This window comes from Toxoplasma gondii, chromosome VIIa (assembly GCF_000006565.2).
Source record: "Toxoplasma gondii ME49 chromosome VIIa, whole genome shotgun sequence".
NCBI lineage: Eukaryota > Apicomplexa > Conoidasida > Eucoccidiorida > Sarcocystidae > Toxoplasma > Toxoplasma gondii.
This window is the reverse complement of record NC_031474.1, coordinates 1,202,491-1,228,127: the sequence shown is the minus strand read 5'-3', so window position 1 is coordinate 1,228,127 and position 25,637 is coordinate 1,202,491. Positions and strand designations below refer to the sequence as shown.

The 25,637-nt window shown below is 51.5% G+C and overlaps 6 protein-coding genes across 6 annotated transcripts; 1 reads left to right on the top strand and 5 right to left on the bottom strand.

Annotated features, from left to right (window-relative positions):
* Positions 1-23: 23 nt before the first annotated feature.
* TGME49_205662 (LCCL domain-containing protein) lies at positions 24-2,356 on the bottom strand. Its single transcript, XM_018779346.1, has 6 exons — positions 1,057-2,356; positions 825-1,000; positions 696-773; positions 467-633; positions 305-410; positions 24-235 (listed from the first exon to the last, which is right to left on the bottom strand). Exons 1-6 carry the CDS (start codon positions 1,215-1,217, stop codon positions 36-38), a joined length of 888 nt encoding a protein of 295 aa, XP_018637262.1. The 5' UTR covers positions 1,218-2,356; the 3' UTR covers positions 24-35.
* A 47-nt stretch (positions 2,357-2,403) lies between these two features.
* On the bottom strand, positions 2,404-5,950 carry TGME49_205670 (SF-assemblin/beta giardin protein). The gene is made up of 7 exons (XM_002367757.1): positions 4,901-5,950; positions 4,317-4,486; positions 4,025-4,186; positions 3,720-3,806; positions 3,334-3,539; positions 3,077-3,194; positions 2,404-2,789 (listed from the first exon to the last, which is right to left on the bottom strand). Exons 2-7 carry the CDS (start codon positions 4,470-4,472, stop codon positions 2,730-2,732), a joined length of 789 nt encoding a protein of 262 aa, XP_002367798.1. The 5' UTR covers positions 4,473-4,486; positions 4,901-5,950; the 3' UTR covers positions 2,404-2,729.
* Positions 5,951-8,196: 2,246 nt separating this feature from the next.
* Positions 8,197-13,633, top strand: TGME49_205680 (hypothetical protein). Its single transcript, XM_002367758.2, has 5 exons — positions 8,197-10,769; positions 11,069-11,194; positions 11,688-12,079; positions 12,329-12,388; positions 12,782-13,633. Exons 1-5 carry the CDS (start codon positions 9,096-9,098, stop codon positions 12,945-12,947), a joined length of 2,418 nt encoding a protein of 805 aa, XP_002367799.1. The 5' UTR covers positions 8,197-9,095; the 3' UTR covers positions 12,948-13,633.
* On the bottom strand, positions 13,424-16,246 carry TGME49_205690 (hypothetical protein). Its single transcript, XM_018779347.1, has one exon. It carries the CDS (start codon positions 15,205-15,207, stop codon positions 13,978-13,980), a length of 1,230 nt encoding a protein of 409 aa, XP_018637261.1. The 5' UTR covers positions 15,208-16,246; the 3' UTR covers positions 13,424-13,977.
* Positions 15,919-19,394, bottom strand: TGME49_205700 (cyclophilin precursor). Its single transcript, XM_002367760.2, has one exon. The coding sequence runs from the start codon at positions 18,397-18,399 to the stop codon at positions 17,353-17,355; it is 1,047 nt and encodes a 348-aa protein (XP_002367801.1). The 5' UTR covers positions 18,400-19,394; the 3' UTR covers positions 15,919-17,352.
* Positions 19,395-19,701: 307 nt separating this feature from the next.
* TGME49_205710 (lysine-tRNA ligase) lies at positions 19,702-25,489 on the bottom strand. The gene is made up of 9 exons (XM_018779348.1): positions 24,891-25,489; positions 24,487-24,697; positions 24,040-24,127; positions 23,508-23,669; positions 23,081-23,270; positions 22,149-22,486; positions 21,127-21,596; positions 20,508-20,766; positions 19,702-20,167 (listed from the first exon to the last, which is right to left on the bottom strand). Exons 1-8 carry the CDS (start codon positions 25,154-25,156, stop codon positions 20,515-20,517), a joined length of 1,977 nt encoding a protein of 658 aa, XP_018637260.1. The 5' UTR covers positions 25,157-25,489; the 3' UTR covers positions 19,702-20,167; positions 20,508-20,514.
* Positions 25,490-25,637: the final 148 nt, after the last annotated feature.

Below are 25,637 nucleotides of genomic sequence, written 5' to 3'. Positions count from 1 at the left end.
GACAGAAACTGCCTCCCTTTAAGAGTTTCAGCTGGTTATTTGGTTGTAGTTCCCTGACGCATCGATTTAAGCATTCTTAAAGGTAACAAATCTGTATCTCCAACTTGCCAGATGCTCCGCCCGTCGTTATATTTATAAGACTGTTCACAGTCTTGAGCCACAACGGCACCGCCATCCAAATCGATGTTGTCCTTCAACGCCATGCATTTGTTTTTTATTGGATTGTATAGTTGTCCTGAAACGATCACCATAAGAAAGCCATACAATTACGTTTTCAGCCAAACGAGAGGATGCTGTACCGTACCAAGCTCATTGTATTTCCAGAGCGCTCTACCATCCATGGCTGTAAGCGATGCAAGACAGCCGTCGAGGACAATATCATCGTGTTCATCAATTTGCAAGCACATATCCTGATGAGTTTGTGTGGTGCTGAAGAAACAGGCACGCATTGCAATCGATAGCAAACCTGGTGAGGACTGGTGATACCACCGTGAATCCGAAGCATCGGATTCCCAGCTCCAACAAGTTGGACAAGGTTAATTCCGAAATACTCATAGCGAGCGTTTTTCATCAAGATTCGGACCGCTTTCAAACGAATCGGATGCGGGAAGGTTACTTGCTGTTCGAAAGCAGCTGCGATGGCGTCATATAGTTTTATTGCAGCGTAAAACTGAGCAGACGAAGTATTTACGTACCGCTTGGACCGTTCACGTCTTGAAACGGTACCACCTCGTGGAAAGGTTCTTTACCATCGAAGCTGACCGCTATCGAAACTGAAAGGAAGTAAGTGTGCATTTCTGGGATTAAGTGATATCTTGTCTCACCTTTTCCCGGAGCGTACGCCCAGTTGATGTTGATTCCATTAAACGTGCGCCTATTGGTCAGAATTCCTGTCCAGCTCACAACCTCATTTTTGTGGTTTCCCTCTGAGCTCCAATAGCCAGATCCTTTGGTTAAGGCTTTGTCGGGAGAATACTCTCGCATGCCATTGGGTCCGACACTGACGAGGACACGGTGAACAATATATGGACATTCGAGCACGTACGGTACTCATACCTCGGGTAAACTGAGGACGCCTCCGCGGTTGCAATTCTGATGTATGTTTTCTCAATAGCATCGGCAGCTTCCTCATGTTCCAGGGCGCAGCAATTAGTCACCGCGAACGATATGCACAACAAGAACCCTATTTCGACCGCTCGTGGAATGCGCCACTCCATGTTGACTGTTGCATGGAGGAACTCAACACTGCTTTTCGTCTGCTATTTGCAGTTACGCGCGGAACAGAGAACTAACTTTACGGAAAAGGGAAAGACACGCAGTCGTCAGGCAGGGGGCCGCCCAAAAATTCACGTCATGAAGGGTGTACATACAACAGCATCCACTTCACACACAACGTTCCAAGAGTACTCCTTCCTTGCCGCTACGGAGAAAACTTTGCATCTCAAATATTGTGGACGCTAGCATATTGTCGTCAAACACTCTCATGGGTTAAACGTCTTCTGCTCCCATCACGGCTGCTTTCGGGGAATGACGTAGAACATGTAACGTCATGACACGGCTACCGTTTGCTAGACATTAACGAAACAGGCCCACGGCCTCATAGATATTCGACCTACTGAAAAAAACGTACCTAGCAAAGTGATTGCGAAACTCGATCAATGTAGGGATGATTGGGAGTTTTGCCCTCGATCTCCACACAATAATGAGAGTAGTGTAAATCATATCTGCAAAGTGTTTTACAGTGGACAAGGCGTTCTGATTCATGCCAAATGATCTGTCTCTGTGGTTGCTCGTCGTAGCAACGTTTAAACGATCTTTTTCAACGGTGGTATAAAAGAGTCTATTGTCATGATGCGCAGACATCACCGCGTCGGCGAGGCCGCGTTTTCGGTAAATTTGCGTCATGACAGAATCAATTTCCCCCTCCGAGCACGCACACTCATAAAGCTCCAAAAAGCCTGCTATGTCTCTCAGCATACGGATATGTGAGACGCTCGTCGCGGCCCCTGGTAGCAAGGGGAAGTTCTGTTGTTGGGCGAACGTAATGAGGGGGATTCTTATTTGACCTCGATCTGTTTCGAGATTGGCTGGACTCCGTCACTAACGAAACTTAAACGCGCCTCCTCAATCGTATCTCAGGTGTACTGCGTTTGCTTGGAATATAGCAGAGCTAGGACAGCCTGTCCATCACGGAGTGCGTTCATTCGTCAGCATGCTACAGAAAGACTGAGTTCTGCAAATTTGTATTCGACCGTTTGCTTTTTTAGTGCCCATTCTAGTCGTTCCATCTACAATGGACTCGCGGCACGATCAGCAAAGGGCGCCATACTAACACTTCAGGCACTCGACTCTTGAAATCAGCGCTTTGCTGGTGGCGCGGCACAGCAGCATCAAGGTGCACTGCAGCAATACCAAATGCATCCGGTGCTCGGATTGGCTTTTCCTGTTTTGAAGGCAGAGACTGGCTGCGGTTGGAGCCTGCCAAAACCGCTCACATCTTTTGAAGAAGGGAAATACACATCCTACCAGATACCGTGCTGATTCTTCTCTGAGAATCATCAACATGTCACGTCCCCTTGCATGGGCGTGCAGTACGACAACATCTGTTGTACGCAGAAATTACGGCAAGACATTGTATAAAAGAAGGGACGGAGTATGCAGGATCTACAGAAAACAGAAAGATAGCGGAGTGAGAGAAGAGTCGACTAAAGAGTTGCCCGGGCTTGTTATTAGCGACTTGTTATATTTCGAAGGCCCTTCTGTAAGGCTGTCGTGTACTGGTTGATAGCCTGAACAATAAAACAGACTCTGGTACACTCATATTAGTGAGTCCGTCTGTAGGCTTCAAGCTGGTGAACAGCGAGTGCTTATATCTGTGGAACAGTCACAGCAGCTTTGACCACCAGGAATACACCCCGGAGAACTGCATGCGCCAAAAGGCTCCTCCAAAATGCAACTGATTAAACAGATTCGCATGAACAGCAAGTTTACTTCCTGAACGTGAAAAAAATATTATCGCTTTCCAATGTAGCTGTCATGGCCCCAAAGCGCGATTGCAGCAAGCTGGAAAACTTACATGGATAATTTCGTCGTCCGACTGCTCGCGAGCTTGTGTCGCTAGAGCAAGTCCACTTTTCATCGCTTGCAACTCCTCAACAATGAACGTTCGGAACTGCTCGTGACTCTCGTCTCCCCTACAAAAACACCAAAGGTCGCTTGCAGAAGGACGAATTACAGAAGAGAAGCCGAACGTTGGGATAGTCTGCATCCTACAAAAACGTTTGTAGTTTCCTTGCCCCATAGAACCACAGTAGCTGAGTTGCGGTGGCGTACCTCACGAGCTGTTCGATGTCCTTTTTCAGATGATTTAGCTGCTCCTGCCTCAGGGCAATCTCCGCCTCGAGTCTGGCGTCAAGCCCATACTGCAGCTCGTTCAACCGTTTGACCAGCATCTGCTCGCGGTCAATGCTACCTTTTTTCTCGAGCTCAAACTGTTCCTTCAGCGTCATCAGTTCACTGACGAGAGCAACTGTCTCCTGCTGGAGTTGTACAGCAGCACATAGAGGGTGGCACGCGTGAGCATCAAGAGAGTACCATCGTCCGCGACCAACGAGATTGACATGATGATTTATTACTGAATATAGAATGTTGCAGCTTTTCTTGGGTATTCAGCCACACGGAGCCTGCTAAAAATGGTACTCAGACAGCAAAAGACTTACCGCCAGTTTGCTTGGTAGTTCGCCTTTCATCTGAGCAAGACTTCTCTCGAGGCCTTCGCATCTGGTAATAAGTAGGTCCATAGATATCTGCAGAGGACACAAGATTATTCAGACACAAGATTTTTTCAGTCAGTACGGCGGTGCTTTAAAGGCGTCCCATAGGACAAAGTGTTATATTGCACCTCTCTCTACTCATGGATATGCCGTCCTGTAAGCTGCAAACACACCGTTTTCATCGGATCCCCCCCTCCCTCCCAAAAAACGCTTCTTCAAGTCACCCCTCTCGTGCTGGTTTCGACTCTCACCGTCAGTTTCTCTATTTGCTTCGCAATCCGCGTTTGCAGTCGTTCGAGCATCTCATTCGCCATCTGCTCTGCCACTCTCTGCAGCGTACGATTCGCTTCCACCCTGCGTTTGATTTCGCTGTTTAGGGCCTTCTCTAGTCTGGAAATGCTCTCTTTGACTTCCTGTGTTGCGAAAGATGCAAAGGCACACCAAATACCGAAACGGTGATGGGATAAGGCTAGAAACAATCACACGCCGCCATCGCTGCTGCAGAATCGACGCGTCTTACAGCTGTCTGAAGCGTAAATTTACCTGAAATCTCTGCTCCTCCATCATCCGCCTTCTTCTTGTGTCGTCGGCGATAGATGTCTTGAAACCAATGAAGCGCTCACCGACACTGCTGAGCTGCATCCGCAGCCGCTCTGATTTCCCGGCCTCCCCACTGCACGACCCTGCAGCCCCCGCCATAATGCACGGCCCTCCTGTGGAAACGTGCACAAAACAAGGGAAACAGATGAAATAGACAGGAACATGCATGTCATGCAACGCGATAAGGATTTTCGCCGAGCAGCAGACACTTCGCTGAGCGCCGCGGAGACACGTAACCGGGATGTCCTTATCTCAGATCTAAATCTCTCTTTAATAGTGAGTATTACATCCCTGTTTATTTTACTTACCCATGATGTTTTCTGTATGCCGCTTAGTGGTGTGCAGCCTAAAGCCTATACTTGAAAAAAACCACCATCTGTTTACAGGTGTGGCGACGCGACTAGCCGTATCGTGCCGCGTTTTTGGTGCGTATCCTCGGCGCAAGAACAGTCAGTGACCTTATTTCAGCCGTAACATGACAGTTGAAAGACCTGTGTGCCACGCATATCAGCTGAAGATGGACTGACCTCCTGCACAATCGTATCCACAACCCGCGTAGGACTGCAGAGGAGCCGTGGGACTGGATGGCTCAGCGACTTTTGGATGCAGCTGTGGATTACACGCGGCTTTCTGGGGCAATCCGCGGCAGTTCGAGTGCAGCCAGGCATAACCTGCGGAAGGTAGAATCAACGGAGGCTGCAAGAGGTGCGAAATGTAGGAGGATCGGAGGCTACCCACGAGGAATTGTTTGCGTGAGACACGCGCCGTTTCAACCGAGTGTGCCACGGACGCAATCAAAGATGGTGCGTCAAAAGAGAGCCCACCGCTAAAACAGGGTTTGGAGAGAAACTGGAGACAGGGGGTGAGGGGAAAAATTGAAGATGACCGTTTGTTCTGTATTTATTCTTCTTCCACCGGCGTGCAGTTCTGCCCAGTGGAGAAGGTGACCGGCGCCAACAGTGGAAAAAAACCTCAAGGGCGTTACGCTCCGCCTAAGCAACGACAAAATGCAAGACCGACACCGAAACTTCGTCAAGAAGACGGCTTCAAATGCGGTGGTCCTGGAAACAAGGTACGAATTTCAGTTTAGGGGAGCAATGGCGCGGGAGCTAATAACGTCCGAGTTAGCTCCGCAGTAGCGCTACCCCGGCAAGACACGGGCACGGAACGCAGGTGTTCCGGTCGAGAAAGGCTGCCACTCCCACTACCGTATATACGCTTCCAGTGCAAAAAAATACGAACGTTGAATACAACCGAAGTTGGAACGATATTGTTTCAAAGATACTGGAGGGGTTCTTCTCGGTTAGAGACGTCAACACGGACGAGGACACCGCAAAAAGTCAAAGCCGTACCCTCCCAACGCCTATGGAGACGGAAATTCAATTCTGTCCGAGCTGGGACAAGCTATCGCATCAAGGAAAACAAAGCACGCATCAATCGTGTAGTAATTACTGCTCTCTCGACGAAAGGAGTCGTGTTACGGATTAAATGATATATTGCCCCAACGTGGCGGCGTTTTTCGAAAAATGCTGACTGGCCGGTGCCAGCGGCATCCGAAATGAACGGCATGCGCGCGACCAGCCCAGAAAGTCAAGCATTATGTTCCCGTCTCAGCTCCCCTTCCTGCAAGCATTAAATGTTGCAACTGCAGAACATCGATGCTCTACTGTGTCGCAAAAACAATAGCCTGGTTCACTGCTTCGACAAGGTTTACACGTGCCATGGATGTTCTGCGTGTAGAACTGTTTCTCGGTCTGAAGTGTGCACAGGCTGTTTTGTCAATACGGGCGGGGCATACTGAATAAAACTTAGGTATCTTGATCCCTTCAGAGAAACGTTACAAACCTAACTCTTTGGCTGAACATCTTTCATTTTTCGGTCGTGCTTTGTTCACAGCTCAAAACAGACTATCCCAAGACGACACTGGACAAACGGCTGTTTTGCAGCGGTGTTTTTGAGCCCGTACTAGTAGCGCCCAGAATGCACGAACGAAGTGTAGCCACCTTCGTGAACAGACCCAAATTCCCAACAATTTTTCTCAGTTCGTCGAAAATCTCACAAATAAAGGAGAATCAAGGTGTCTTTTTCCCGGTGTCTTGGTATATGTGTGTAAAGCTTAAAGACAGGCCCCGAGGCACCTTAAACAGCTGCCCGGGACCGAATAGCGGTAAAGCACTAGTGGCACGGCCACTTCTCCGTGAAGTGGGAGGATAGAAAACGGGAAGTCCATGCATCGAACAGAATGCTGAACCTCGGTGACGCTGAGACGGGTTAAGGCTGACAACACGCGTTCACGATATTGCGCCGTACCTTCGGTAGCAGCTTCGCGTCTCGGACAAGCCTGGCATGGTTCCGCTTCCCGCGGGCAACATGTCTGCAAGCAGGTCATCCTGTTCTTTAACTTGTATCGACAGACTTTCTAATTGCTGCCTTTCCCGGTTTGGAGGTACAATATCCACGTGCGGTAGCTCTCTGGACCTCCGGGTTACTAGGTTGAGACATTGGATTACAGAATTCGTGCGTGACGCCAATAAATAAAGTAGACGTTTTTCGGAAGGCGAAATTTTGTCGTGGCAAAGGCCGAGCGCGGGGCTCATCAAAAGAAGACTGAATGGTTAAATCCGCAATAGGAGACGAATGCCACGGAGAAGGCACCTCTAACCGATTGAGATCCAGCCTCATTTCTCGCCTTAAGAGGCAGATAAACAAACAATATCAGAGGCACGAATATGCAGAAGGTACCTCTAAGCTCAGGGATTTCTAGTTACGGGCTGAGGCGGTGAACAGGCTCGCTTTCAGAGACGTGCCACCCTGGCTTATGGCAGAACAATTGTTTCGCTGCTTGATCGACCATTCGTTTCCACGGAGATGGATTTGACTACACCATCAACCCTAAGGAAGGCAAAAAGGAGGTGACGAGGGCCTGTTCAAGGCGGGTATGAGAGGTCTGATCTGCGACACGACCGCCCTACGAATCGCGTGACGCGAGGCTTTGCTCAAGTGTCACGTGGTGTGTCTTTCTGCTGTGGCACTTCTCTGAGGAGGACGTAATTTCTCTTTGAGCACACACTGAACGAATGGCTTTTCTACGAACGAGTCTCAGCTAATAGATGCGTGGGGACAACGGAACTACGTACAGATGCGGGGCTGGAGTCGTGTAGTTGTGCGTGGCGAGAAGCCAGAAACGCCCGCTCCACCCTCGAACACATGTCATGCATCGTCAATTTCGGACCAGGCCTAGAGAAAAGGCATTCTGATGGGACAACAGGTTTGAGATTAAAAAAACAGTGGCCGAGTAAGAAATGCACAAAAAATTGTCCAAGGTGCCAGCCCGGTTAGCATGCCAGCTTCTCTCTGTGTGTGGTGTGTGTGTGTGTGACTTAGGGGCAACACAAAAGTATTACTGGTAGTTACATGAGACAGGCTTTCCGCACGCTGTCCGTGCCGTTTAAACCACATTCATTGTGACTTTATCCAGTCTGCTTTGGTGCATATCTCAATATTGGGATTCCCCAGATTTGCGCACGACTTCACTACTTTGCAACACGCACCACTTTCTTCGTCAGTCGCCACTTGCTTGCCCGTAAGGATCAAGTGGCATGAAGTGATGCGGATTTCAAGGGTGCGGCAGAGAGGCTGCAAAATGAAGGTCAGCAGGGATCAAATAAGCCACCGGGCGGTTTCTCGACGTGTGCCCGGCACGTGCGTCCTTTCTTTTGCCTCCTGTCAGCGACGAGGGGGCCGGCCTCGACTCGCCCCCTCACTGCAGGATGTTCCGAGTTTAAAAGCCACGAAAGAAACCGACAGTGGCAGAGCCCTGCGAGTCTCATTTAACGTTTTTCATGCACACACTGCCCAGGGGTTGACACTGACTTCCGTCACGACGCCAAGAACCCATGGCAACTAGCTATTAAGAGCAGGCTCGCCGACGACGCGGTTTCGCCCGCTGACTATCGATTGCTGTGTCGCATTGCGTCACCGGTCCACACGTGGTGCCCTTGCTTCATGTTTACCGCTAACGTTTGGGCACCTTCCTCTCCCTAGGGTCACAGGTACCAACTTTATGTCGTTTCCACCCAGTTGTCGGCACCGGGCATGGACAAGGTCTGTATGATAAGTCGTAATTGGTGAATTCCTCGCGACACGCGGCGCCCGTGCCAGCTGCGGTGCCGACGTCAGTCTTTTTCCCTCAAATGTGTGAGCCACTCTAGCGGTGTGGCGTTTGGAAACTACTACTTCCCGTGTATTGGGAAGAGTAGATATTTCAGTTCCAACGATCTGAGATTTCGCCTCGCTTCATCAGGAGAAACCAACGTGTTACTCGCCCCAAGCGTCTCTGGTGTGCCCGGAGAGGCCTTTTCCGCGGCAAACCTTGCTGGCGATGAGGCCCGGACAGAGGAGGGGAGAGGAGATGACACGTCGACAGGTCAATATTTCCTTCTGGATGATGGGCATGAGACCGTGTGTCTCGGTATGAAAAGACTGCAGATGTCCTTCTGGTGGGTGTTGAGGAAGGCAACGGGTTCCTCTCAGTGTACGGCCATTACGTGTCCAGACCGTGGGACCTGCGCGATTTCAACCTTAACTCGAATCGTCTAGCCCAAAGGCCCTAAACTATAAATTGCCCGCTCAACAGGTGTAAAGCCTTTTTCATCTAAGAGACTTGCTAGCTCGCATGCACTCACGCCATCCGCTGATGCTTTTTTTCCGTCAGTCGTCGCCATGCATTCCACGAGGCGCCTTTGGGCCTCCGTTGGCGTTCTTTCAGCCGCCATCTTTATCAGTGCCCTGTTCCAAGCAGACAGGGGAGAGGGACACAGATTCAAGGGTTCTGCCTACACCGACGCAGACGCTGACACTACTGATAACCATGTGAATTTACATACGGACTGGTCGTCCCAATCCCGGAAGCATGGTTTGAAACCTATTCACAGGCATCATAGAGATACTGATAGTTACGCGCCCCCTTCAAATTCCGCCTTCAATGACGCGACATCTCCTCGGAACTCCTCCTTCCTTCTTCCTACACCTTCAACCGGAACTACGGAGACAAACTTGAGTATCTCCGGCGCAGTTCCTGTTGAACCTTTTTCTCCTTCTCGAACTGTCAAACGCGCCATCGCAAATGGTCGACCGGAAATTCTTGCAATGCTGCCAGCCGCATCACATGCACCACTGCCACCTATTATGAATCCTGCGTCCCGGGCAGGGCTCGAGGAGACAGCTGATCCGAGCCGGGTGGCAACGCAACCCGCGGCTCCATCACAAACTGGAGTTCCTACAGTGTTTGCGCAGTCTCTGTCACGTGTAGCGCCCGCAGTGGCACCACCAGTGGTGGCTCCCGAAGGAGCGGTTGCAGCCACCGTTCCCGTCCCCGTATCAGCTGGACAGAACCAAGGAATCCCTCTTGTTGCAGGTGAAGGAGGCGTCTTGGATGCTCATGCCGTCTCACCACCGATGACGAACCAAGGTGCACTGGGTTCCGTTGGTGTGACTACGACTTCTGTTTTGCCTGCTACGACCTCTGGTGTAGGCGTCGTTCCTCAGTCAGAGAAGCCGCTTGCCCCTGCAACAACACCAACAACTGTACCGGCTCCAGTCCCTGCTGGAGAACAGCCAGCAGTCAACGCTGAACCGGTGGTAGCAGCTGCTGCTTCAACCGCTGCAGCTCCAACACCCTCAGCAGCTACAGCACCTCAAACAGGGGCAGTCGCACCAGCAGCTCCTACAGCACTTCCAGCAGGTGCAGCCGCACCAGCAGCTGCTACATCAATTCCAGCAGGTGCATCCGCACCAGCAGCTGCTACATCAATTCCAGCAGGGGCAGCCGCACCAGCAGCTGCTACATCAATTCCAGCAGGGGCAGCCGCACCAGCAGCTGCTACATCAATTCCAGCAGGGGCAGCCGCACCAGCAGCTGCTACATCAATTCTAGCAGGGGCAGCCGCACCAGCAGCTGCTACATCAATTCCAGCAGGGGCAGCCGCACCAGCAGTTGTTGCAGCTCCTGCTTCACCTCCTGCAGCTTCTTCCTCCACAGGTTCATCGGCTGTTCCCGCGGCGGCAGCTAGCACCGGTGCTCCTCCCGCTCCCGCAGCGATGGCTGGAGCCATAGGGACAAGTGGTGGTGCCTCCGGTGTTTCACTGGTACCACAAGCAGTTGCAGGAGCGACTTCAGCATCAGCAGGAGAGAATGTGCCGGCAGCAGCTGGAGTGACTGGTGCTTCTGCTGTCACAAGGAGATCAACTGTAGGAAACAACAGACTGATGGTAACCGACTCTGTTGAGGGCGCGCCCGATGCGCAAGAAGAGTTGCTGCTCGATCCTTCAGTGGAAGAGATCTCTGTCGGGTCGGTCGGCGCTAGAGTTATCCACTCTCAACAGAGAGTCCGGACTGTAAGTGGTTCACCTAGAAAACAAGTCGTCGTTGAAAATACTTTCTAGGGATGCACATGTCAGTTGAGAGTCTCGATTCTTTCCAGAGAGTGGAAATTCCACTGAGTCGAAAAGACGTTGAGGTGATTACCTGCTTTCACCGAAAGGAATTTCGTGAGGCATCGCCATTCAGCCCTTAAATGGGGGAAACATTCAACGCAACTCTGCAGTTCGCCTCATCGTGGCCGTGAAACCTTTCTGCCTTAGCTTGCTGCCATTGCGACTGGAGTTTGTCCCATGCCTTTTGTTTGCTAATTCAGGCTGCGGAAGCTTGCTTCGATGCCTGCTCATGCTGGCCGGTGTGGTCTATCAGCATCGTGGTACTCGTCGTCAACATCGTTGCCAGCTTTGTCGCCTTTCACCTCACCGCCTCCCTGTATTCGAAGGTTAGCCCATCACAACTTCTTTTTACTTCCTTCCAGATCGTATTTCGTGGCAGCGGGACCACTGCGAGTCAGCACGGTTCACCGCCACGAACCTAGCTGCGCTTATTGTGGTGTGGTCGTCGCACAATTTTTCCTTTTGAGTTCGAACACCACAGCGACTGTTTCTAGTTATATGCCATTGTTAGCGTCTAATTGTAGGGCGTATCGGCAGGAAGTGGTGCCTGTTTCTGCAGATGGTAAAGTACTCGACCATACATGTGCGTAGGGGATCGAGATGGTTCGTTGCCGATAAGTGCTCTGCTGGATGGGAAGTTGCTCTTTTCTTGGGGCAGACTGTAGACCCTTGAATTCATTTGCATCGTTGGCGTTTGCTTCCAGCTGCAGCCCTCCTGCATTTGATGACTTTACCTTGTTTATGCAAACGATTGTGGCCCTCAGGCTAGAAGTTCAGTTCCATAAACCCGACAGCATGATCGTGCTATTGTTTCCGCAGGGACTTTTTTCGTCTCATTTCTACAAGGGTGGCGGCTACTGGATGATTGGTGCAGCGATCGGCGGGTTGGTGACGGGGGGCCTCATCGGAGGTTTCGTCCCTCCCGCTTGCTGGGCGGGAGCTCTGTACCTCGGCGGTTCCATGATGTCACAGTCCATCGCCATTGTCCTTCTCGGTCGACGAGGTGCATGGCTGGGAGCACTTGGCGGCGTTGGCTGTGGAGGGGTCATCGGTTTCTTTACTGGAACAGGTGGCGTTGGCATCATGGTGGGGGTGTTTGTTGGTCTCCTCTTGGGCATCGTTGTCGGCTTCGCCCCAGTTTGTCGATCTCTGAAGCTTAATGAGCGGTACATCCGAGCGGGAATGAGAGTTTCCAGCGGCCTCTCGTCACGGTAAGGAAAGAAAACAGCAAACGTACTGGTGGCAGCTCTGAGACAGCTGCTGCTCTTTGGTTGTGGGATCGGTTTACAACCGCGAGAGGGTGTGGCTGGGATGCTGGTTTAGGGTGCTCGTTTCAGCACAACAGACGTAGGCATGCGTCCATCGTGCGCAGTCTCCGATGCGATGGCAACATAGTAGATCCTTAGCACCGTAGTTATTCTCTATTTTCGTGGCAACCTACCTTGCCTCGTCCGTTGCAGGTTCTCTGATGATGGCCGCGAAAGCAAGCATCACTCCGGAACAATGACGCCCCTTTCTCCGTAAGGCTTCGAGGCCCAACAGAGACCCTCTGGTTTCGTGCAACTCAACTAGTCAGTTAAGCCTGAGGAGGAAACTGAGGAGGTGATAGGAATCGAATCTTTATTTTGATGTGAATCCCCGTAGAACTGCCCAGGGCGCAGACGGAGTGGAAAACACAGTCATGCTCAAAAAGCTGGTGTAGGGGAAGGGGTGCACGAAATCTGCACAAGTGCACCGGCCACTTTCCGTTTTCAAATGTTTTGGTAACCTGTGAAATGTGGCGAAAATCTCCTCGCCCCATGAGCTTCTGAGCCACAGTTGCCCTCGAACAGCGATTCACATGGGGGTTGTGCACACTACGTGTTCGGTGAAGATACCGCTGCAAGCACGTGTCCATGTGTGCGCTTGTGCAGGAGAACAACACGCACGCCTACAAGCAGACGATTGCCTGGGTCTGAGGTGGGAGCTACATCTACTGTACATTCTTCAAAGCGATATACAGAAGACCGCGTTCACGCCCTAGCGTCAGATGGCGGCCGAAGTCGTCAGAATGACGCTCCGGATCAGGTCGAATCATAGAGACTATGCAAATATGAAAATACTCCCAAAAGCCTCTCTCTCATATCTCCCCCTTTTTCCGACGTAACTTCCGCTACTAAGGGCTTCGAAACAGCAAAGACCAAACTTCACTGCCCTGACTTTTTTTACACACTTGCACAATTTGCTGAAGGCGGTATCTCCTTGCCGCGAGACGAACAACGATGTTCAATTCAGCAAAAGCTGTGGCAACCGTCTCACGCCATTCCACTTTTTCAAAGGGGTAGCTGCGCGGTCGTCGCAGTGTGCCTTCATGGTGGGGTGGGACATGCGCAAATTTTGCTGCACGCAGGTGTAGCGCATGTCACGGAAAAAGTGTGGTGTCATACTGACAAGTACTGGTTGCCTTTCCTCTCTTTCCTCTGCTGATATTTGACGCCTGCACCGTCGCCCTCTCGTTTACAGTGCCAGTGGGACATGTGAACTGTGATTATATCAAACTGCAAAAACACCTGGGAAGCTTTGTCCACTGAAGTTGTCCTGATGGCAAGGAAACCGCCAAAAGGGTGTTTAGAAGACTGGTTGCGAGGAAATCACATAGCAGGGCAATGATGCATGCGAGCAAGCGCCGGAACCGTGAGAGAGTTTAGCCGGGACCGGCCCGATGAGAACTGAAGACAAGCTAGCTCGGCTCCAGCCTGAATCCTTACGCAGACCACGCGCAGTGCAACACATCTTTGAAAAAAAATCCAGAGTAGCGTAGTTCACTCCACTTCCTCAGATCAGCTTCCCTTTTTTTTCGGTGAAATTGACAAACCGATTCCCATTCTGCTGCGTTTATCGAATGTTTCTCAAGTTTGTTCGTCCCAAGAAGCCTCCACGAGTGCAAATTCACTTCAACAAGATACACACTGGCCCGAAACGGCCGGTACCACGACAGGTGGTTGACGGTGGAACAACTGAAATACGATGAATCGCCACTCACCGCGCACACTCAGCACCATTCGACGCCACATGTGGCCCGCAAGTCGCCTGCACAGTTGCGTGTACACCTACGCCCGTGGCTCTTCACTTATGTGTGGTTAACAAGGAGAGGTTGTGTACTCCGAGTAGTGTCTTGGCTGGAAGAGCCAACTCCGCCCATTTCTACGTCAACGGTCCCTTCACCTTCCTTTGGCGTGCTCGCTTGGGCGCTTCGCTGATGATGCCTTGCAAATGCAATATCAACGGGGTTCCGCATTGTCGGCAGTGCTCTGCGATACTGGTCGAGAGACGCGTAGATGATGGGCGCGTCGCCCTGTTGAAACTGCACTTCTCCTCTTCCTGTTATCTTCGCGTAGATTTTGACAAGAACAAACTTGAAAATCCCGAATAGGGTCCCCAGGGTTTGGAGAGAATACAGCAAAGAGATAACCACCTCACATCCTACATAGACCAGCAACCAGTTGAACTTCTCCTGGATATGCTCCTCCGACTGGAATAGCGTGCTTTCGAGTTCATTGAAGTTATATAGTGTGTACGCCCCGACACCCGTAAGCGTGTAGTGGGTTGCGCCCTCTGCCACACGGTGTAGGAGGCCGCACATAACACTGCCGTAGGCAGCTCCGCCCTCCCCCACGAGGCATGCCATGAGACACATGAAACATGCAAGACAGAACACGAGAACGACTTCCGCCAGCATGCATCCAAGGATATAATAAAACAGTAGGGGGGACGTATTCCTCATATCTGGCCAATGAAGCAGTAACGACGTTCCCAAACACAGAAGCAGGAAACTGAAGACGAACTGCAGATTCCGCAAGCAATGGCCCATAGCGTTCTCCACATCATCTTCATGAATGCCTGTAAATGCATCATTTTCGATATCCATAAGCGAGTAGGAACGCAAAGGCGCCTCAGTGCGGTGGTAGACCGCGTGGTGGCCGTTGTCTGAATGGGCGTGCCGCACCGACGGTCTGTATCCACGCTCTCCGTCATCTGTCTTACAAGCACTACGAGGTGGCTGAGTTGCCAATATGGGATCACAGCTGAACTGGAAACCAGCGTCTACCATAAGAGAATCCCGAAGATGTGTGCTTGCTTCCTCGGCCTCTGTATTTGATAGTGTTTCTGTCACAGCCTCCGACCCTCCAATAAAGGGAAATGCAGTCGGAAACAGTTCATGATCGCCAAAAACGGCCCGTGCAAGCCACTGTGAGTCTGACCCTCTCGACACCAAAGCAGAAGTACCAACAGGCGCGTGAGCTTGAGGCTTCTGCGACGACACTCGAGGGTGAGATTGAGTTGAGTGAACAGGAGACATTATGGAGTTATGCGCCTGGCACCCTAAACACCTCTACAACCGTTAAGTCAAAGCCCACCTCACCACATTCACGAAGGACTTGCGTTGATAAGATGAGGTAGCGATCTTCTTGGGACCCCTAATTGCGCAAAAACTGGTTGCCGTGAACGCACACCCCTTTGCAAGTCACATCAGCTCCCCGTATTTTTCGTGGATTGCCACGAACTTGTTGAGCATTCTTCACTGCTTGCCCAATTATTTGTATGCGAGCAACACATCTTCACTCAAAGATCGAAACACAGTGAGCCGCGGGAAAATGGCGTGTGGCATAGTGCCATGGGATGGGCACCCACGAAAGTGGAGGACGGGCCACAAGGACGAGTTGGGCGGTGCTGCGAAAACCAGAGAGAAGGCGCTGAATGCAGGGTGTTGTGCGTCAATTCTCGATGGATAATAACGTTCGCATTCGCAGCACAATACATAAAGTCCTCAGTCATCTACACATTCAAAATGGGAAACTGCGCAAACCGAAAAACGCAGTCTTACCGAAAATCCGCGAGCGTGCGGTCACCGAGCAGTAGGGCAAGACAAGGAACCAGTTTCAACGCCGTCACGGGGATTTAAAAAGGAACCGTCACTGAACGAACAACAGATATGCTGTTGTTGGTTGCTTGGCAAAGATAGACATGTATTAGATATGCAAACATGGCGTTCCCAATCCACAGAAAACGGCACCCTTTTCGCGAGGCACTTTTTTACTTTCCAGCTAGCCGACAGTATGCAGGCATGCGCGAACAGAAGCTCGGGACGACACGCCCACACGCGCAAGACGTCACCTGACGTGTGCTTCAAACCATGCCTTGTCGAGCTGAAGTGGCAGTTTCTCGTGACTCTTAATTGCTGTGATTCTTTTTAGCTAGGAAGGCGACGCAGCAAGTGAAACTGCTGCAGATAAATGTCACTGCTCCATAACATCGACGCTGAGGTTGAGCCTGGTCCAAATCAGTCACTCATCCACTGGTGTTGTGCAGTCTAAAACTCACGCCATAAACAAGTTCTAGTGAGATGAGTGCGAGCATCAACTCCGTGTGGCCTGCCGTTTGCAAGATGCGCAAACAGCCTGGGTCAGCCACCCTAAACAGAGGTGGATGCTCGCATCGTTTACACGAGGAACCGGATGTACCAGCGCCACAATTCTTACCAGCGCCCAAGGCATCTCGAGGGGTGCTATTCATATTATATCCATGAAAATATTGGCTACTGCAGTTGACCTACTGCGGAATGCCAGTAAACTGGTCGTGATCCAGCATCACAAAATGTACTGGTGTTATGCTACGCAGGTGCGGAGCAGTGTACAACACCTGAATGATGAGACCGTGTGCATCCCAAAAAGTGCATTTTCGATGAATCGACCTTTAACAGCGACATCTCCTGGGATAACCCTGCACTTGTCACTGAAGCTAGTAGACATAATCCTGTCGGCCACGAGAAACTACCACCCTACTTGCGTCCCAACTCAGAACGCGCGACTACCTTCCAGGAGATGCGCTTCCACTTTCTTGGCAAACCGCGAACAAGGGGCGCCCCTAACAAAGCTTCTACGAGACACACTTCTTCCTACCTGTGTTTCAGTGCCAGGTCTGCCACTTCGAAATACTTTCTCTAAGCGACTTACCGCTATGTCGTTGTGGCCGTGAACAACAACAGCACAGGACCCTGTGTGCTGCCCACCCGTGAGACGGTTATTCCGTGATGCGCTTAGCCTCTCCGACAGCATACGAGTGGCCTTCTTAACGGGTTGAACTAGCCTATTACATCAATTCAAAACTATATGGGGCGGTGCGTTTGCTGTTTCTGACGATGTAGTGGCGGTGTGCTGCTGGCCCGCTGCTTGGAGTAACGGCATGTGGAAAGCAAAAAAGCTTTTCCGAAAGCCGCCGTTGTATCTTACATGCGAGGAATGACATAGATCCGGGGATAGACTGGGTTTTGCTAGTCTTGACAACCGATGCGCAGCAAGCGCCTCACAATCGACGCACCACCAAACTCACCACACAGCATCCACGTGTTCAACAGTCTCTTCTTGTTGAACGAGTGCTTGTCACCAGCAGCTAGCTCACATACACCGAACCAGCTATAGGTAACTCATGCATACACGTGATATGATTACGAGAGCTGACCGCATGACGAAATTTCAACAGCACACTTGGGTTGACCATTGGAACGGCCCTCTGCCTCCATCATTTTCACAACCTCCTGTCCAGCAACAACCTTCCCAAAAACAACGTGCTTGCCGTCCAACCAGGGGCAGGGCACAGTTGTAATGAAAAACTGAGAGCCGTTGGTGTTGGGTCCAGCATTCGCCATAGACAAGAGGAAGGGCTCGGAGTGCTTGTAGCTGAAGTTCTCATCCGCAAACTTTTCACCGTAAATAGACTCGCCACCAGTTCCATTCATGCGGGTGAAGTCACCTCCTTGGCACATAAACTGCGGAATGATTCTGTGGAAGGGGCATCCCTTGTAGTATAGCGGCTTTCCGCTGCGACCTGTACCCTTCTCGCCAGTGCACAGAGCACGGAAGTTTTCTGCCGTTTTGGGAACAACATCGGCGAACAGCTCGAATTCAATGCGGCCCGCAGGCTTCTTGTCAATGCTGATGTCGAAGAACACGCGTGGGTTTGGCATTGTGGAAAGTCTTGAAGAATATAAACAAAAAGCAACACACGGTAAAGATCCCGGTCGGAGACGCGTCGGATGTTTAGTGTATCGTACTGCTCCCACGGTGATAGGAACAAAGACGGCACACAGAAACCAGATACTGAGAAAGTAAACGCTCTTCCAAAGACGTGGATGTTTGGGACAAAAAAGTGACGCGCAGGTCGCTGGCGTACCAACTCGTGTTGTGTGCGTCAAACATCCGTGAGGGGAAAGACCATGAGGGAGAAGTGTCCGCACCGGCCGAGACATTTCTTGATCGGGTGAACTACGGTGGGTGGGGTGTTCGAACGTGGTCGCTTCGTGGCCTTTGTGACAAACAAACGCAGCGCATGCGGCTTCTGCACTCGCGCACACCGTCCCCACTTCCCTCGCACAGCTCCAACCGAAAATGGCCCCTTCCACCGATTGCCGTTCGTTGGCGCGCTCACAAAGGTGTTGACTTTTTTGAGTTGGCAAAGTCTCAGACCGCCCTGTGGGTGTTGTCCGTGTAGACATTCTTAAGAAGACAAACGAAACAAAGCAGGCGCTGCAACACGCCAAATGAGAAGCAGACAAACTGTTGTGTGAACCCCGTGCGCGGCCGCGCTGCTTCCGCCCGCCGTAACCGCGAATCAAAGCACAGGCTGTACTGCCGACACCTCAATCGATGCTTCACGACATCAGAAGAGCACAAAATAAAAGGCATGCTGTACTGCGTAGGTTCGACGCCAGATCTTGAGATTTATCACAGAGTACTGCGGTGGGGTTTCAAAAATGCTTTCGAAATTTGGTTATTATTCGCGTTTGGAAGCGCATTCTTTCGTCACGGGACCAGGCGCCCATCGGGTGCCGTTCCTGTGGACCACCGTCCGCTCTGCGGCGGCCGTTGTCGCGGGGGGCCCACGCCACAGGTACGTCACACTGGAGAGTGAACATATGCACTCATTCGACAATTGGCGAAAAATCAAGAAATGACACACTGACGTAAAAGGACGTGCTGTGGGGGAGTGTGTCTCTTCGGAGTTCTACAAGCTTAAACCCCTCGTACACTGGAAGTTCTGCAGCACAACTGCCTGCTAGGAGCTGCGCGTCCGGCCCCCCCATCTAGCACTGCGACTGCGGCCGATAAACGCTGCAACCTCACGCACAAAGTTTCTGGTAGAATGTGGTTCTTGATGAATGTTTTCCCAAGAAAAGGCTGTAGTTATTACACACTATCCAGAAACTGAGTCTTCCCTCGAGCAGCACTTAACCCGTACCCGCGATTCGTTGAGCAACGAACTGTCAAAGTCGCCACCCCTTCTGCGAAGCGAAAAAGGCTACAGTGAGACTTACGGGGGAAACAGTATATTTTTCTGGAAAGGTGCCTATTGTATGCTATATGGCTATCCTGAGTGTATGGCAGCTCCACAAAGAATGCTACCCAGCTACAATGCCCGCTACTGTTCTCACTTCCCTAGCACAATCCCCTCAGGTGTCGGCAAGTCGGGTACGTGTCCTATGGAAACCCGTCAAGCACCCCACTGCTCGTCATTCGAGATCACTATTGCTGCTGACGCTCCCAGCCTTGATGACATTTTCCGACACCCAGTTGTTCACATCAAGTTCAACAGCAGTCAGCACGCGCGGACCAGCCATTCTTTGCCGCTCTCTGCTTTGCTAACTCTTTTCTTCCACCTCACGTATGGAAGATCACCAGAGAACATATTGAAATAAGAACAGCCTCCAAAGACACTCTTGCATGCAGAGGACATCCACGCCCCCCCCCCCGCCCGCTAAGTTCCACGAGATGAGAAGGGTGTGCGGATCACGGAAAACGCGCTTAGTCACATATGGTAGGGGGAATCCATCAAATGCTGATGTAGCCCCTTCGAACGAAATGCTATCAAAATACGCCTGCTGAGGTTCTCTACCCCAGTAACATAAGCCCGTGTCAAGCACCGCTGAACAAAACGCTAGGTGGAAGCCTCTATTGTGCTCGTGCCGACGACACAGTCTAACGTGGTGCCTGCGAAGCGGCCTACCCAGCCAAAACCTGTAATGCTTCCAGAACGCCCTTTTCAAAGAGTGTATCTCCCCTCAGGAGACGCTCACACACTTCACTATGCCCTTTCAGTCAACCCGCTCCGCATAACCCCCAGGATACGGTATCGGATTCTTGCCAGCATCGCGCCACCAGAGCAGCGATTTCACTGAGTAATCACTTGATTAAATCCGCTTGACTCTCCACGTCTCCTTTGCTGCTCTGCGGTCTGATGTGCACGTCATGCGTTGCGTCACCGGCCTGCAAAAAGGAAAATTACTGTCAGAGCAATACCTTTGTATTAGACCAGTGATTCGCGATGGAGAAACCTCCCTTATACGAGCAACTCTATGCGGTGATTGGCCGGCAGCGCTGAATCTTGACCGACAGCGGGACATACCGCAGATGCATCAGTGTCACTGTTGTGGACTGCAGGCATCAAAACTGCATTCGATTCCGCGGCCAAACTGCAGCCACATTCACCTGGATGGTAACAGATTGCTATCAGTTCGCCCGCGGCCGACGTGTAAGTGACATCGAAGGCTTCTCATACGTATCCATATCCGCTTCCATAAACAAGATGTAACGCAGCATGGCTCACCGTAAAGTTACTGTGCCGGAGCAGACGCCTCGCCGGGGGCTCCAGCGTCAGATCCGTGTTTTCCTGGTATCCCGACCAATGGCTGGGGTCTCATTGCAGGGAACAGGATGACCTCTTTGATGGTATTGTGATCCGACAGGAACATTGTCAGCCGGTCGATACCAATACCCCAGCCACCAGTGGGAGGCAGGCCGTACTCCAGCGCGGTGCAGAAGACTTCATCAATGCAAGTGGCCTCGTCATCGCCAGCTGCCTTCGCCTGATAACGCAACACAATGGAAAATCTTGAAAAGTTCCCTTTCATAGGGCGGCATAGCTCCTACGGATTTCCAGGAGAAAGCAAACCATCTGAAAGAGTATCAAGTGGCTATGCTAAACAGCCTGGAAACTGACACATTTGAATCAAAGTAATATCGGGTAACCCTTCCGTGAGCAACAACGCTAGTTGCCGCGCTTCGTCGGTTTCGTCTGGGAACCGCACCTGACCCGCCTACCCGCAACTGTCACCCGCCACGCAGCCCAACACCACTGGTTGCATGCCTCATGCTGGCCTTTTCTGCTGGCCCAAATGCGTCTGCTACACGAGGCAAGCACTTCGGCATCTCGATATGACATTTACCTTTGCTTGGTCCATAAAACATTCACGCTGCCTGACTGGATCGTTCAGTTCGGTATAAGCATTGCAGAGTTCCTTCCCCATTAGGAACAGCTCGAAGCGTTCTGTCAGCTCGGGCTTTGACCGATGCCATTTGGCCAGCGGGGACATGATCTGCGGGTGCTCTGTGATGAACACTGGTTTTGTCCGCGCTTGACACTCCACATACTCTCCGCAGAGAGCATCGAGCAGCTTCGCACTCGTGGCAGGCTGGGGGAGATCCACCTTGTTCTTGATCAGCAGTTCTTTCATGAAGGCGATGCATTCATCCCCATCCAGTGGTCGCGGCAGCGTCACTCCCGCCTGCTTCTCAATCTCCTCTACCATAGACAGACGCGCAAACGGGGGAGTGAAATCGAGAGTTACAGGCTCGCTGCCTGGGCCATCTGGGTGAAACTGAATCTGGTAGGTCCCATGGAGCGCCATTACCATAGCTGCAGAGAAAGCAGAAGGACCTTGTACGACGTTCCATAATCTCGTCACAACAAAACTATATGCCTCTCAAAGGATGCCATCACGACATCTTCAGGTTCACAACACAGAGCCGCGCAAACAAAAGTAGTCGAGAGCCTTCGATGGCACTGCGATCCTCTTAAGCCCAGCACAGTCAGCATACGCATATAAGATGCTCAGGACAAAACGGATCACAGAAGCAACGCGGACGCAGACCGCCCATCATGATTTCCTGATGGTACACTCGAGCAGCCTGATGTCCTCTTAATTCCTTCATACAAATGTTTCGCCTACAAAGTTCCGCTGCGTCATTCTCTCCGTTCAGGGCTGGCTTCGACAAACCAACGCTCTGGGAAACAGCTAAACACATAGACATACTCAGTTTAAACTCTGAAGCTCCGCCGCCACCAGATGTCACATCAAGTTGCGGAAGCATTCTGTGAATACAAACGAGGACGTGATCGTTTCCATGAATAGTGACGCACTTTCCCCATGCCACAATGTTGCGCAGTGCGTCTAGAAACAAGCCTTACACGACACCAGTTCCTCGGTGAAATTCATGAGGTCGTTGTAGTCAGCGTAGGCCCAGTAGAACTCGCAAGCGGTGAATTCTGGGTTATGCGTCATGTCGATCCCTTCATTTCGAAAGTTCTTGCCAATTTCAAATACACGGTCCATGCCGCCCACAATGAGCATCTTCAAGAACAATTCCGGGGCAATACGCATGTACAGGTCCATATCTAAGTCGTTGTGGTGCGTCTTGAAAGGTCGTGCTGCTGCGCCACCGGCGATAACGTTCATCATCGGAGTCTCGACCTCTACGAAACCACGGTCTTCCAAAAAGCGGCGCAAGTAGTTGACAATCCGGGACCTGAGAACCCACACCCATCGCCACATTTCACCGCGATTCGTTTCGATAACACTGCAATGGTGCTGAGTGAGCATCTCGAGAAGCACCGAACCGGAATGCAACCAGGTAAGTCAACGGGTTTTGTCGTGGCTCCAGCGAGAGCCTCGATCGACAAAAAGCGCATCTACCTCCATCGCCTCTTGGAAAAGCCATTCAACAGAGAATCGGTTTGCACAGTGCTCATCTTCGAGCTCAAACGAGCTGTATTTCGCCGCTGAATCAGAGCGTCCCAGTCGGCGATGGCGCCGCCGTCTGAGTCCTGCAAAAAACCAACGGTAACCTTCGTGCCCCGTTGCCTTCCACAGCTTCCCCGTTCTCAGGGGCCACCACGAAAAAGACCTGCTTCGTGTTCGATTCGCCTAGGGTTCCATGAACTCGTCACAAAGTAGCAGCCTCTGCTGACTCAATCAGGTGTGCAGTGGCGATTCCTCCGGTGGCCTAAGTCCAGTTCTGTCCTGTGGTGTGAACTGCATCGATTTCTCGCGTCTGTTCTTTGACGCGGTACTCATCTGACAGCAGGGCACCACGTCTTAGATAGTCTTGATTTCTTTTTACCGGATCAGGAACGTTTTGCGGGTTTCGTCGTTGACCATAAGATCGAGGTACCGGTGACGGAAGCGGACTTCGAAATCCTTCAGAGAGTTGCGCTCCGGCAGCATGTGGAGGCAAGGACTCAGCAGGGTCACTTCACGGGGGAAGATTGACAGCTCGCCGCGTTTCGACTTGCCGGGGAAGCCGCGAATTCCTGACCAGGACAACAGCAGAGAGACCACGAAGCACGGAGACAGTTTGCTTCCTATCTATAATCTACAATTGTATAAATATGAGAGCCAGAACTACATTGTTCATGTTTACGCGTGTGCACGTGCAGCACCTGCTGCACTTTAGCGATCCAGGGTCGACTGCGATTCGAACGGCTACATGTGGAACCGCCGCACTTGTCTTTGAGATCTATATCAGTGACGGCTGCGCAGAAACTTACCAATAACATCTCCTCTTCGGAATCGGTTGTGGACCTCTGAGAAGTCCCCTGCTTTCTCATCGTGATAACTGAAATTCGACATGACCTGGATCTTTTCCCCGTCACCACGGATGTCGTAAAAGCGCAGCTTCTGTCCGCTAGCCGAGACACGCGAGATACGGCCTGTTTGAAAGAGAGAAAGCAAAGGCAAGTATGCAAAATCTTTTGCGTAAGCAACCCTGGTTTATTCTGTTATGAAAAGGACCAGCGGGCTTCTCCCTTGGCCCACGAAGCTGATTGTTAAACAGACTGCCAGTGAAAGACGGGCCAACATACGCAGACGGGAACGTACACTTGCTGCGCCTACAGAATTCGTTCCGTCCTTCTGAGCAGAAGACACTGTCTCGTTTGAAAAGTGCCATCACCGTTCCAGTTCCCCCGAAGTGATGCGAAATGAAGACAACCGCCCTGCCTTCGTCCTCAGTGTGAATCCTGTCATGTTCAATCTCGAACATCAGCGTAGACCCTCTCCCCACCAGCAAAGAAAACGTACCCGCAATCTGAACTTCCTCATTTTCAAGGTGCTCGCCGTCGCCAAGACCACCGTACATCTTGATGAATTCTGGAATCGTCAGGGTCACCTGCAAACGTAAAGCCAACCCAACGCGCACAACCTCCATGACCGAACAGCATTTACGAGACTGGTGGCACAGTTCTCTTCAGCGAGCCTGCCAACTGCTACAGTTGCTGCGCCTTAATATAGCCACGCCTTAAAAATTGTTTGCACGAGTCGTCTTCCTGCATGTTCTCTCATCCTGGAAACCCGAAGTCTTCCATATGCCAACACGCAAGCATATCTCGCAAAAATGTGGAATGGGAACAGTGCCGTTGGTCCGCCAGTTTTTTCTCTGGTTTGACCGCAAAATGAACGGTGCCGCTGTGAGAAAGACTTTCCCTTGGGTCCGGGTGATGGTTTTAGGCGCTTGAAAAACATTGGTACCTGGAACTTGTGGGGGTACGCGGGAACACCCTTTCGCTGGAGGTCCTGCACAAGATGGCACCGTTTCTCGAAGTATTGAGTCGGGTCCAGCTCTTCCTCAGGCTTCTGGGCCTTGTTGTTGACTGCCGGAGAGCTGTTGCCTTCTTGCTGTTGCTGCTTCGAGTCCTTCTTCGCAGCAGCTTGCTCTGCCTTGCGCAGGCGTCTTCTCTCCCTGAGCCACACACAAGACAACCCGGAGATGCAGCAAAGGAAATGAATCCTCCACGTCATGCCGCGTGCGAGCGCATCAGCACGAAAAGCGCGTCTCGGTTTTTCTGTAGTGGGACGACTGATGTTCACGGGGCTACAATTCAGCTGCCTCTTTGTTTGGCGACACAAGAAAATAGGAAGGACTCTCCACTTACGAGGCAGAGATCTTCGGTTCATCTCCATTCACATTCGCCTGTCTCTTCTCAGGTGCCTCAGTTGCGACGTCGCCCGCGGGAGGAGCCATGGTGGAGACAGGTCTGAAATGAGGACTCGTGCCGGGTAGTCTGTACGAATTTAGAAACTGGTGTCGGCTCTGCGAAGCGTCGGACTGGAGAACACGCGGCCAAACGCGAGGACGCCAACAAAACACAAGAGACAACGCCTCGAATAAGCTCTTTCCGCCAGAACAGGGAGAGCGCATGCCAGTGATGTCGACAGTCGCCGCAAAGATTTCTCAGTCCGCCTCTTTCTGCGGAGCACAGCCAGACGATATAGTGGACCCGGGGGTCTCCTCAGTGAGACACTAATTCCTTCAGAGAGAATTGAAAGAGACAAACGCCCCTCCAAGGACACAAGAAGCGAGTACTCTGGCGAATGGTGGGGGGAACGAAACGCAACGCGTTCAACAGCGAGGCGAACGAAACGCAACGTGTCTGCTTTGCTTTGAGCTACGAGTGCAAGTTGCCCTCAAACGGTGCTGGGGTTTAGGAACAAATACCAGAGGGAGTTTGCGGAAGTGACAATTTTATTCTGTAATTCACCACAATCCGAAGCAACGGCCCCATGGACAACCTTTCGCGGGACGGCACAGAGGCGGGTCACTGTCTCCGCACGCCAAACGGTGCGCATGCATCCAGCGAAAGACACCGTAACGGAAACAGGTATTTTTTCCCTAGGCAATC